Raw genomic sequence first — 12,870 nt, 5'->3', positions numbered from 1 at the left:
TAGTGTATTTCTGTATTGTTTTAGTGATTCACCATGGTGAAGGCGTAGGCTCATAGGCTGACCACACCGCTCACGTCGCGTTCGTGAGCGTTGCAAAATACATTTTGAAATCTATGTTATTCAAATATTGCACCCACAATGCTCGCGTGCGCCAACGAGCGTCTGCGTTGCCAAGGGCTAAAATAGAAGTCAGTTCTATTTCTGACGTAGATTGCGCTGAAAGTCCTGCCTCTCCCATCTCCTCATTGGTTTATAGAAGCATGTACCCACGTGCCATCTCCTCATTGGTTATACCCACGTGGCTGACTGAAGACGAACGAGGTCAGTGGCGGTAATGCACCTAATTTATGAAAGTTGCCCATCACATTATAAAGTCAAGAGAAGAAAAGGCCTAGAAGGAAGAGAGATGACTAGAAACGATTCGGTTGACCGTTTTTATGTGTAGATTAATTGGTGGAGTAGAGGACCTTGTGCATTTCAGGTAAAATAACTCAATGTTTATATCACAGGACAATTTAGCTAGCAAATGGGGTTGGCAGGAGGGGCATAGGTCTGATCTGAGGGGGCCAAAATGGGGGTGTGGGCATGGTTGACTTGGGGATGGTGTTGATTGGTTGGGGTGTGGATGTAGGTCCTCTCGGCGTGGGTCCTCTATGTGTTGGTCCGGGGCATTTGTCTGTTCTGCTGTGATGTTGAGGCTGTGGTCGTGAGCTGAGGTGGGCTGTTCTGCTGGCTTCTCTGCAGAGGTTGCCAGCTCTCTAATGGGTTGTTCTCTGTCACACGCCATCCTCCTCTCCAAGCACTGTGCCAGGGGATGGTCTGTGTGGAAGATTAATTTGCTTATGTTCCTATTTTTATAACAGTCAGCAAAAAGTGTCGGTTGATTTTTTTTTAATTTTTTTTCTCCCATAAGCACCTTCTTTTTGTACTCTTCGTGCCTTCACATTTTTTTACATCCAGAGGGTACTGTGTTGTATTGACCTCTGGACAGCGGGAGGGTCCAAAGGCCTCTATATTTGGGTGGGGTCGGCTTTGAGTCTCTCCTGCCGTTGTTGGGCTCAAGGGCTTTGACACCTCTCACTTCACACCTCCGTGCTAATTGAAGTATTTGTTCTGTCCTAGGAAGCCTTAATAACTTGGTATTCAGTCCTTATAAAGTAAAACATATCGTTGTAATATATTTTTCTTCTTGGCTTTTTTAAAAATAGCTTCTCTCTCTCTCACTTTATCTCTATCACCCTGTCTGTCTCGTCTTCCTCCTTTCTCTCATCCCTCTCCTCCCTCCTTTCTCTCCTCCCTCTCCTCCCTCCTTTCTCTCATCCCTCTCCTCCCTCCTTTCTCTCATCCCTCTCCTCCCTCCTTTCTCTCATCCCTCTCCTCCCTCCCCCAGATCACGCGGATGGAATTCGTCCACACCAGGAGTCTAATCTACCGGGACGTGAAGCCAGAGAACTTCCTGGTTGGCCGGCCCGGCAGCAAGCGGCAGCACACCATCCACATCATCGACTTCGGCCTGGCCAAAGAGTACATCGACCCCGAGACCAAGAAACACATCCCTTACAGGGAGCACAAGAGCCTGACTGGCACGGCACGTTACATGAGCGTCAATACTCACCTGGGTAAAGGTAAACAGCCTGACTGATGGGCACCAATACTCACCTGGGTAAAGGTAAACAGCCTGATGGGCACCAATACTCACCTGGGTAAAGGTAAACAGCCTGACTGATGGGCACCAATACTCACCTGGGTAAAGGTAAACAGCCTGACTGATGGGCACCAATACTCACCTGGGTAAAGGTAAACAGCCTGACTGATGGGCACCAATACTCACCTGGGTAAAGGTAAACAGCCTGATGGGCACCACACGTTACATGAGCATCAATACTCACCTGGACTTTTTCCACATTTTGTTGTGTTATAGCCTGAATTGAAAATTGCCTATGCGCAATACCACAATGTCAAAGTGGAATTGTTTTTGAGAATTATTTTTTTACAAATTAATAAAAGATGACATTTCTTTAGTCAGTATGTATTCAACCACTTTGTTATGGCAATGCCTAAATAAGTTCAGGAGTCTAAATGTGCTTAATAAGTTGCATGGACTCACTCTGTGTGCAATAATAGTGGTTAACATGATTTTGGAATGACTACCTCATCTCTGTACCCCCACACATCTGTAAGGTCCCTCAGTGGAGCTGTGAATTTCAAAGGGATTCAAGCACAATGACCAGCAGGGTTCTTATACGGGGTTCTTAAGTGGTTCTTACGTGGTTCTTACGGTCATTAGGTTCCTGAGACAGTCATGGAGTTTTTAACCTCTATGGGCTATGTGGGACGCAAGCGTCCCACCCCTGGTACACCCTATCAACAACAGGTGAAATATCAAGAGCGCCAAATTTGAAAACGATTAAATGTCATAATTCAAATTTCTCAAACATACAACTATCTTACACCCTTTGAAAGATAAACATCTCCTTAATCTAACCACGTTGTCCGATTTCAAAAAGGCTTTACGGCGAAAGCATAAAGTTAGATTATGTTAGGAGAGTACATTGACAATAGCTGTGTGTAATGTTTTGTCAATTCAAAGACAGGCGTCACCAAAACCATAAAACCAGCTAAAATGATGCACTAACCTTTGACAATGATGCACTAACCTTTGACTATCTCCATCAGATGACACTCCTAGGACATTATGTTAGACAATACATGCATTTTTTGTTCTATCAAGTTCATATTTATATCCAAAAACAGCGTTTTACTATGGCGTTGATGTTGAGGAAATCGTTTCCCTCCAGTCAATCAGCACAACAAATTAAATAATTACTATTCGAAAACATTGGTAAAATATTATATTGTCATTCAAAGAATTATAGATTTACATCTCTTGAACGCAATCGGATTGCCAGATTTAAAAATAACCTTACTGGGAAATCACACTTTGCAATAATCTGAGCACTGCGCCCAGAAAAATACGCGTTGCGATACAGACTAGACGTCATGTTGGGGAGATCTAAAATCGAAAATACTATGTAAATAATCCATTACCTTTGATTCTCTTCATCAGATGTCACTTCCAGGAATCCCAGGTCCATAACGAATGTAGTTTTGTTCGAAAAAGCTCATAAATTATGTCCAAAAAGCTCCGTGTTGTTAGCACATGATCTATGCCCGCCGGACTTCTCTTCATGAACGAGGGGAAAAAATATTTACGTTCGTTCAAACATGTCAAACGTTGTATAGCATAAATCATTAGTGCCTTTTTTAACCAGAACATGAATAATATTCAAGGCGGACGATTGCATTCTCTTTTAAAACGTATTGGAACGAGAGTACCCAACATGAACTCGCGCGCCAGAGTCTAATCGGCCACCACCGTTCCAAGGCTCTTGTTCGGTCAGATCTCACAGTAAAAGACTCAAAACACTTTGTAAAGACTGGTGACATCTAGTGGAAGCCATAGGAAGTGCTCAACAATTAATAAGCCCCTGTGTGTTTCAATGGCATAGGCTTAAAGGTAATTCAACACATCAGGTATCCACTTCCTGTCAGAATTTGTCTCAGGCTTTTGACTGCCATATGAGTTCTGTTATACTTACAGACACCATTCAAACAGTTTTAGAAAATTCAGTGTTTTCTATCCAAACCTGAACAATAATATGCATATTCTAGCTTCTGAGTTGGTGTAGGAGGCAGTTAAAAATGGGCACATATTTTTTTCAAAATTCTCAATACTGCCCCCTAGCCCCAACAGGTTTTAAAGGGGTGTTTTCCAGGCCTGAAAAAAGTTCTGGAAATTGATACAATCTGAAAAGTTTTGGAAATTAATGCAATTTATTTAGAAATAGTTTTTACATATTTTGTCAATCAAATAACAATCTACGGTCTCCCAAGTGGCGCAGTGGTCTAAGACACTTGGGGCGACAGGGTAGCCTAGTGGTTCAAGCGTTGGACCAGTAACCGGAAGGTTGCAAGATCGAATCCCCGAGCCGATAAGGTAAAAATCATCTGTCGTTCTGCCCCTGAACAAGGCAGAACAACCCTCTGTTCCTAGACCGTCATTGAAAATAAGAATTTGTTCTTAACTGACCTGCATAATAAAATTATAATTTAAAAAAATCGCTGTGCCACTAGAGATCCTGGTTTGAGTCCAGGCTCTGTTATAGCCGGCCACGACCGGGAGACCCATTGGGCAGGGATGTCCTTGTCCCATCGCACACTAGCGACTCCTGTGGCGGGCCGGGTGCAGTGCACGCTGACACGGTCGCCAGGTGTACGGTGTTTCCTCCGACACATTGGTGCGGCTGGCTTCTGGGTTAAGTGGGAATTGTGTTAAGAAGCAGTGCGGCTTGGTTGGGTTGTGTTTCGGAGGACGCATGGCTCTCGACCTTCGCCTCTCCCGAGTCCGTACGGGAGTTGCAGCGATGAGACAAGACTGTAACTACCAATTGGACTTGGATACCACGAAATTGGGGAGAAAAAAGGGGTTAAAACAAAACAAACAAACAATCTACATCAGCCAGGTAGAGACATTTCAGCAGCAGGTAGGCATATATAGCCTATAGAGAGACATTTCAGCAGCAGGTAGGCCTATAGAGACATTTCAGCAGCAGGTAGGCCTATAGAGACATTTCAGCAGCAGGTAGGCCTATAGAGACATTTCAGCAGCAGGTAGGCCTATAGAGACATTTCCGCAGCAGGTAGGCCTATAGAGAGACATTTCCGCAGCAGGTAGGCCTATAGAGAGACATTTCAGCAGCAGGTAGGCCTATAGAGAGACATTTCAGCAGCAGGTAGGCCTATAGAGAGACATTTCAGCAGCAGGTAGGCCTATAGAGAGACATTTCAGCAGCAGGTAGGCCTATAGAGAGACATTTCAGCAGCAGGTAGGCCTATAGAGAGACATTTCAGCAGCAGGTAGGCCTATAGAGAGACATTTCAGCAGCAGGTAGGCCTATAGAGAGACATTTCAGCAGCAGGTAGGCCTATAGAGAGACATTTCAGCAGCAGGTAGGCCTATAGAGAGACATTTCAGCAGCAGGTAGGCCTATAGAGAGACATTTCAGCAGCAGGTAGGCCTATAGAGAGACATTTCAGCAGCAGGTAGGCCTATAGAGACATTTCAGCAGCAGGTAGGCCTATAGAGAGACATTTCAGCAGCAGGTAGGCCTATAGAGACATTTCAGCAGCAGGTAGGCCTATAGAGACATTTCAGCAGCAGGTAGGCCTATAGAGAGACATTTCAGCAGCAGGTAGGCCTATAAGAGACATTTCAGCAGCAGGTAGGCCTATAGAGAGACATTTCAGCAGCAGGTAGGCCTATAGAGACATTTCCGCAGCAGGTAGGCCTATAGAGAGACATTTCCGCAGCAGGTAGGCCTATAGAGAGACATTTCCGCAGCAGGTAGGCCTATAGAGAGACATTTCAGCAGCAGGTAGGCCTATAGAGAGACATTTCAGCAGCAGGTAGGCCTATAGAGAGACATTTCAGCAGCAGGTAGGCCTATAGAGAGACATTTCAGCAGCAGGTAGGCCTATAGAGAGACATTTCAGCAGCAGGTAGGCCTATAGAGAGACATTTCAGCAGCAGGTAGGCCTATAGAGAGACATTTCAGCAGCAGGTAGGCCTATAAGAGACATTTCAGCAGCAGGTAGGCCTATAAGAGACATTTCCGCAGCAGGTAGGCCTAGAGAGAGACATTTCAGCAGCAGGTAGGCCTATAGAGAGACATTTCAGCAGCAGGTAGGCCTATAGAGAGACATTTCAGCAGCAGGTAGGCCTATAGAGAGACATTTCAGCAGCAGGTAGGCATATATAGCCTATAGAGAGACATTTCAGCAGCAGGTAGGCCTATAGAGACATTTCAGCAGCAAGTAGATGTTATAGTTCATATAATGAAATCAGTCAATTCAATTAAATTAATTAGGCCATAAACAATGGATTTCACATGACTGGGAATACAGATATGCATCTGTTGGTCAGATACCTAAAGAAAATGGGCTTCAGGATCTCCTCATGGTATTTGCATTAAAATTGCCATCGATTTCAACAAATAATAAGAATTGTGTTTGTTGTCCGTTGCTTATGCCTGCCAATAGCCACCATGGGGCCCTATACCATAACCCCACCTCCACCATGGGGCCCATACCATAACCCCACCACCACCACGGGGCCCTATACCATAACCCCACCTCCACCACGGGGCCCTATACCATAACCCCACCTCCACCACGGGGCCCTATACCATAACCCCACCACCACCACGGGGCCCTATACCATAACCCCACCACCACCACGGGGCACTCTGTTCACAACGTTGACATCAGCAAACCGCTCGCTCTGGTGGACATTCCTGCAGTCAGCATGCCAATTGCACGCACCCTCAAAACTTGACATCTGTGGCATTGTGCTGCGTGACAAAACTGGACATTTTAGAGTGGTCTTTTTATTGTCCCCAGCACAAGGTGCACCTGTGTAATGATCATGCTGTTTAATCAGCTTCTTGATATGCCACACCTGACAGGTGTATGGATTATATTGGAATAAAAGACTTTCCAAATCATGTCCAATCAATTGAATTTACCACAGGTGGACTCCCAAGTTGTAGAAACATCAAGGATGATCAATGGAAACAGGATGCACCTTGAGCTCCATTTCGAGTCTCATAGCAAAGGATCTGAATACTTATGTAAATGTGATATTTCAGTTTTTTTTATTTATACATTTTGTAGAATAAGGCTGTAATGTAACAACATGTGGATAAAGTCAAGGGGTATGAATACATTTCAAATGCACTTTAAGTGGTTATTTTTCCAAAATCAAGCATTCGCCTGGTAACAGCTGATTATAACCTCCTGGTTATTATTCATTTGGTGCAGCAAACTGTGACTAGTCTTTTTTGACTTACTTATATACTTACAGTACCAGTCCAAAAGTTTGGACACATCTACTCATTCCAGGGCTTTTCTTTATTTTTACTATTTTCTACATTGTAGAATAATAGTGAAGACATCAAAACTATGAAATAACACATATGGAATCATGTAGTAACCAGAAAAAGTATTAAACAAATCAAAATATATTTGAGATTCTTCAAAGTAGCCACCCTTTGCCTTGACAGCTTTGCACACTCTTGGCATTCTCTCAACCAGCTTCATGAGGTAGTCACCTGGAATTCATTTCAATTAACAGGTGTGGAATTTCTTTCCTTAATGCGTTTGAGCCAATCAGTTGTGTTGTGACAAGGTAGGGGTGGTAAGACAGCCCTATTTGGTAAAAGTCCATATTATGGTAAGAGCAGCTCAAATAAGCAAAGATAAATGACAGTCCATCGTTACTTTAAGACATGAAGGTCAGTCAATACGGAACATTTCAAGAACTTTGATAGTTTCTTCAAGTGCAGTCGCAAAAACCATCAAGCGCTATGATGAAACTGTCTCTCATGAGGACCGCCACAGGAAAGGAAGACCCAGAGTTACCTCTGCTGCAGAGGATAAGTTCATTAGAGTTACCAGCCTTAGAAATTGCAGCCCAAATAAATGCTTCACAGAGTTGAAGTAACAGACACATCTCAACATTAACTGTTCAGAAGAGACTGCGTGAAATCAGGCCTTCATGGTCGAATTGCTAGAAAGAAACCACTACTAAAGGACACCAATAAGAAGAAGAGACTTGCTTGAGCCAAGAAACACGAGCAATGGACATTAGACCCGTGGAAATCTGTCCTTTCGTCTGAGTCCAAATTTTCAATTTTTGGTTCGAACCGCTGTGTCTTTGTGAGACGCAGAGTAAGTGAACGGATGATCTCTGCATCTGTGGTTCCCACCGTGAAGCATGGAGGAGGAGGTGTTGGGGTGCTTTGCTGGTGACACTGTCAGTGATTTATTTAGAATTCAAGGCACACTTAACCAGCATGGTTACCACATCATTCTGCAGCGATACGCCATCCCATCTGGTTTGCGCTTAGTGGGACTATCATTTGTTTTTCAATAGGACAATGACCCAAAACACACCTCCGGGCTGTGTAAGGGCTATTTGACCAAGAAGGAGAGTGATGGAGTGCTGCATCAGATGACCTGGCCTCCACAATCACTCGACCTCAACCCAATTGAGATGGTTTGGGATGAGTTGGACCACAGAGTGAAGGAAAAGCAGCCAACAAGTGCTCAGCATATGTGGGAACTCCTTCAAGATGGTTCTAAAAGCATTCCTCAAGAAGCTGGTTGAGAGAGTGCCAAGATTGTGCAAAGCGGTCATCAAGGCAAAGGGTGGCTATTTAAAGAATCTCGAGTATAAAATATCAATTTTTTTGTTTACTACATGATTCCATATGTGTAATTTGATGTCTTCACTATTATTCTACAATGTGAACCATTTTTGAAATAATCCCTTGAATGATAATCCCTGAAATAATCCCGTGTCCAAATTTTTGACTGGTACTGTGTGTGTGTGTGTGTGTGTGTGTGTGTGTGAGTAACTGTACACAGTGTTGCAATGGCAGGTAGCCTAGTGGTTAGAGCGTTTCGGCCATAACCGAAAGGTTGCAAGATCGAATCCCCGAGCCGACAAGGTAAAAATCTGTCGTTCTGCCCCCTGAACAAGACAGTTAATCCACTGTTCCTAGGCCGTCATTGAAAATAAGAATCTGTTCTTAACTGACTTGCCTGGTTAAATAAAGATAAAATTAAAAAATGGGCTCGTTTGCATTTAGTTAGCATTCTCTAATGCATTACATGTACTTGTTAGCATTGCTAACCTACAGATTACACTGTATCAGTGGGGTTTGAAAACAGCACCCCTTGTGTTCATTGCCGTTATTACTGAATATCCCGCTATGGCCCAAGGTCTGACAATCTGGATACTTTCGTCTATACTTCCTGAGTTTTAGGAAATTCAAACCTGTCCCTTATTAGCAGTGGTTAGTATCAGTTCAAGTTGTTGGACCACATCAAGCCAGGTGTGTGTGTGTGTGTGTGTGTGTGTGTGTTACGTTAAGCCTGAGGAATCTCATGTTTTAATCAATTCTGATCCCCCAAAAAATGTTTGTAGTTTGTTGAAAATCCCAAACTTTACACGGCGCCTCTGTTGTCCAACTTGAGGTATTTTAGGGTTAGTTTCACAGGGTTAGTTGAAAGTACAGGAGTAGGTTTTACCTGGATCTGAGAAACGAGCTCTTACATACGACATTTTCTATGCCCATCTTTGAATCGGGGTTAATAATGATTTGTTCGATTCATCTGGTTCAACAGTTAGTATTATCAGGATTAGTTCGAGTTCAATTTGTTCCTGTGTTTGAAGATGTTTCTGAACCTGTGTTTTTGTGTTTGTTTCTCCTCTGTAGAACAAAGCAGGAGAGATGACCTGGAAGCTCTAGGTCACATGTTCATGTACTTCCTTCGAGGCAGTCTGCCCTGGCAAGGCCTGAAGGTAGGAACAAACACACTTTTTTTACTAACCTTAACACCTAACCGCATTTTTCCTCATGGAGATGTGTAATGTACCCACCAAGGAGAATTTTCCTTGTTTTTTTTCCTGTCTTTTTTGGGGAATTTCAGGTCCCCATGAGGATACAGGAACAAGACCGCACTAACAAAGTCCCCTATGTCTATACACTATATATATACAATGCATTTGGAAAGTATTCAGACCCCTTGACTTTTACAGTTAGTGTTATTCTAAAATGCATTAAATACATGTTTTTTTCTTCTCATCAATCTACACATAATTCCCCATAATGACAAAGCAAAAACAGGTTTAGAAACTTTTACTAAGTATTACAAATAAAAAAGAGATACTTTATTTACATAAGTATTCAGACCCTTTGCTATGAAACTCGAAATTGAGCTCAGGTGCATCCTGTTTCCATTGATCATCCTTGAGATGTTTCTACAACTTGGTTGGAGTCCACCTGTGGTAAATTCAATTGATTGGACATGATTTGGAAAGGCACACACCTGTCTATATAAGGTCCCACAGTTGACAGTGCATGTCAGAGCAAAAACCAAGCCATGAGGTCGAAGGAATTGTCTGTAGAGAGCCGAGACAGGATTGTGTCGAGGCACAGATCTGGGGAAGGGTACCAAAAAATGTCTGTAGCATTGAAGGTCCCCAAGAACACAGTGGCCTCCATCATTCTTAAATGGAAGTTTGGAACCACCAAGAATCTTCCTAGAGCTGGCCGCCTGGACAAACTGAGCAATCGGGGGAGAAGGGAGGTGACCAAGAACTTGGTGGTCACTCTAACAGAGCTCCAGGGAGATGATGTCTTTCTGGTGGTGTGCTGCAGAATCTTCCAATCAGGTCTTTATGGTAGAGTGGAGTGGCCAGACGGAAGCCACTCTTCTGTAAAAGGCACATGACAGCCCGCTTGGAGTTTGCCATAAGGCACCTAAAGGACTCTCAGACCATGAGAAACAAGATTCTCTAGTCTGATGAAACCAAGATTGAACTCTTTGGCCTGAATGCCAAGCGTCACATCAGGAGGAAACCTGGCACCATCCCTACGGTGAAGCACGGTGGTGGCAGAATCATGCTGTGGGGATTTTTTTCAGTGGCAGGGACTGGGAGGTTGGTCAGGATAGTGTGAAAGATGAACGGAGTAAAGTACAGAGAGATCTTTGATCAAAACTAGCTCCAAAACGCTCAGGACCTCAGACTGGGGTGAAGGTTCACCTTCCAACAGGACAACGCAGGAGTGGCTTCGGGACAAGTCTCTGAATGTCCTTGAGTGGCCCAGCCAGAGCCCAGACTTGAACATGATCGAACATTTCTGGAGAGAACTGAAAATAGCTGTGCCGCGATGATCCCCATCCAACCTGACAGAGCTTAAGAGGATCTGCAGAGAAGAATGGGAGAAACTCCCCAAATACAGGTGTGCCAAGCTTGTAGCGTCATACCCAAGGAGACTCAATGCTGTAATCGCCGCCAAAGGTGCTTCAACAAAGTGCTGAGTGAAGGGTCTGAATACTTATGTAAATGTGATATTTCCGTTTTTTTATTTTTGAATACATTTGCAAAAAATCGACAAACCTGTTTTTACTTTATCAGTCCTGTCTGTCGGCTAGACCGCGGGCCAGGGCGTTGTTTCGGCGGGCCAGGGCGTTGTTTCGGCCTGCCAGGGCGTTGTTTCGGCGGGCCAGGGCGTTGTTTCGGCGGGCCAGGGCGTTGTTTCGGCGGGCCAGGGCGTTGTTTCCGCGGGCCAGGGCAGCAGAACCTTTCTCATGACTAAGTACTGACTCTCTCTTAATCATCCAAATAAACCTTTATTATCTCTTACACCAACTTCCACTCTCCCTCCCTCCCTCATCTTCCTCCCTCCCCCCCTCCTCTCCCCCCTCTCCCCTCCCTCCCCTCCCCTCCCTCCCTCCCCTCCCCCTCCCTCCCCTTCCACGCTCCCTCCCTCCCTCCCTCCCCTTCCAGCCCTCCCTCCCTCCCTCCCCTCCCTCCCTCCCCTTCCACCCTCCCTCCCTCCCTCCCCTTCCAGTCCTCCCTCCCTCCCTCCCCTTCCACGCTCCCTCCCTCCCTCCCCTTCCACGCTCCCTCCCTCCCTCCCCTTCCACCCTCCCTCCCTCCCTCCCCTTCCACCCTCCCTCCCTCCCTCCCTCCCTCCCTCCCTCCCCTTCCACGCTCGCTCCCTCCCTCCCTCCCTCCCTCCCTCCCTCCTCCCTCCCTCCCTCCCTCCCTCCCTCCCTCCCCCCTTCCACTCTCCCCCCTCCTCTCCCACTCCCCCCCTCCCTCCCTCCCTCCCTCCCCTTCCACGCTCCCCCCTCCCTCCCCCTCACTCTCCCTACTCTCCCCCTCCTCTCCCTCTCTCCCGTCCCAGGCAGACACTCTGAAGGAGCGCTATCAGAAGATAGGTGACACCAAGAGAACCACGCCCATCGAGGTGCTGTGTGAGAGCTTCCCAGGTCTGGGTCTCTTCTCTTTGTGTTTCATTTTGTCCCACTTCTAGTTCCGTTCAGTACTTTAGGTTAGCCTGCTGGTTAGAACTAAATAACTACATAACACCTGAAATATTGGAAAGATATTTTCATTGTTTTGTGTTTTTTTTTTTTTATTTCCCTACCTGTGTTTTTCTCCTTGTTGAAGAGATGGCCACTTACCTGCGTTATGTGGGTTCTCTGGACTTCTTGGAGAAGCCGGACTACGACTACTTACGGAAACTCTTCACCGACCTCTTCGATAGCAACGGCTACATCTTTGACTATGAGTACGACTGGGTCGGCAAGCCACTGGTCAGTCCACATCTCTACTATTAATGCTCTGTCTCTCTGCAGGACAACGGGCCTCATGTATCAACATGCATATCATTGATATACATGGGATTCACGCTATATTTTGGAATACTTGACTTGGCTGAAATGATCGCACTATGTATAGAGAATAGGTTGTGGTTTCTGATATGGCCTTGCTCTTATGAACAGCTTGTACACAACCTAAGTTAGATGGATGAGTTTATCAGAAAGGTAAAAACAATTACTGTTTAGTTTTAACCATGACCTTTAACCCCTCTCCTCAGTACACTCCTATTGGCTGTTTAGTTTTAACCATGACCTTTAACCCCTCTCCTCAGTACACTCCTATTGGCTGTTTAGTTTTAACCATGACCTTTAACCCCTCTCGTCAGTACACTCCTATTGGCTGTTTAGTTTTAACCATGACCTTTAACCCCTCTCCTCAGTACACTCCTATTGGCTGTTTAGTTTTAACCATGACCTTTAACCCCTCTCCTCAGTACACTCCTATTGGCTGTTTAGTTTTAACCATGACCTTTAACCCCTCTCCTCAGTACACTCCTATTGGCTGTTTAGTTTTAACCATGACCTTTAACCCCTCTCCTCAGTACACTCCTATTGGCTGTTTAGTTTTAA

The 12,870-nt window shown here is 45.0% G+C and overlaps 1 protein-coding gene across 3 annotated transcripts in view; it reads left to right on the top strand.

Moving 5' to 3' along the window:
* LOC106596267 (casein kinase I) overlaps positions 1–12,870 on the top strand; it is a 47,740-nt gene that overhangs the window by 22,141 nt on the left and 12,729 nt on the right. For all 3 annotated transcript variants that reach the window (XM_045714393.1, XM_045714391.1, XM_045714392.1), the window contains exons 5-8: positions 1,391–1,625; positions 9,342–9,427; positions 11,823–11,907; positions 12,089–12,234. In XM_045714393.1, coding sequence (XP_045570349.1) covers positions 1,391–1,625; positions 9,342–9,427; positions 11,823–11,907; positions 12,089–12,234 — 552 coding nt within the window. The remainder of the gene's footprint in view (positions 1–1,390; positions 1,626–9,341; positions 9,428–11,822; positions 11,908–12,088; positions 12,235–12,870) is intronic.

This window comes from Salmo salar, chromosome ssa03, assembly GCF_905237065.1.
Source record: "Salmo salar chromosome ssa03, Ssal_v3.1, whole genome shotgun sequence".
NCBI classification, from domain to species: domain Eukaryota; kingdom Metazoa; phylum Chordata; class Actinopteri; order Salmoniformes; family Salmonidae; genus Salmo; species Salmo salar.
This window is presented reverse-complemented; position numbering and strand designations above follow the sequence as displayed.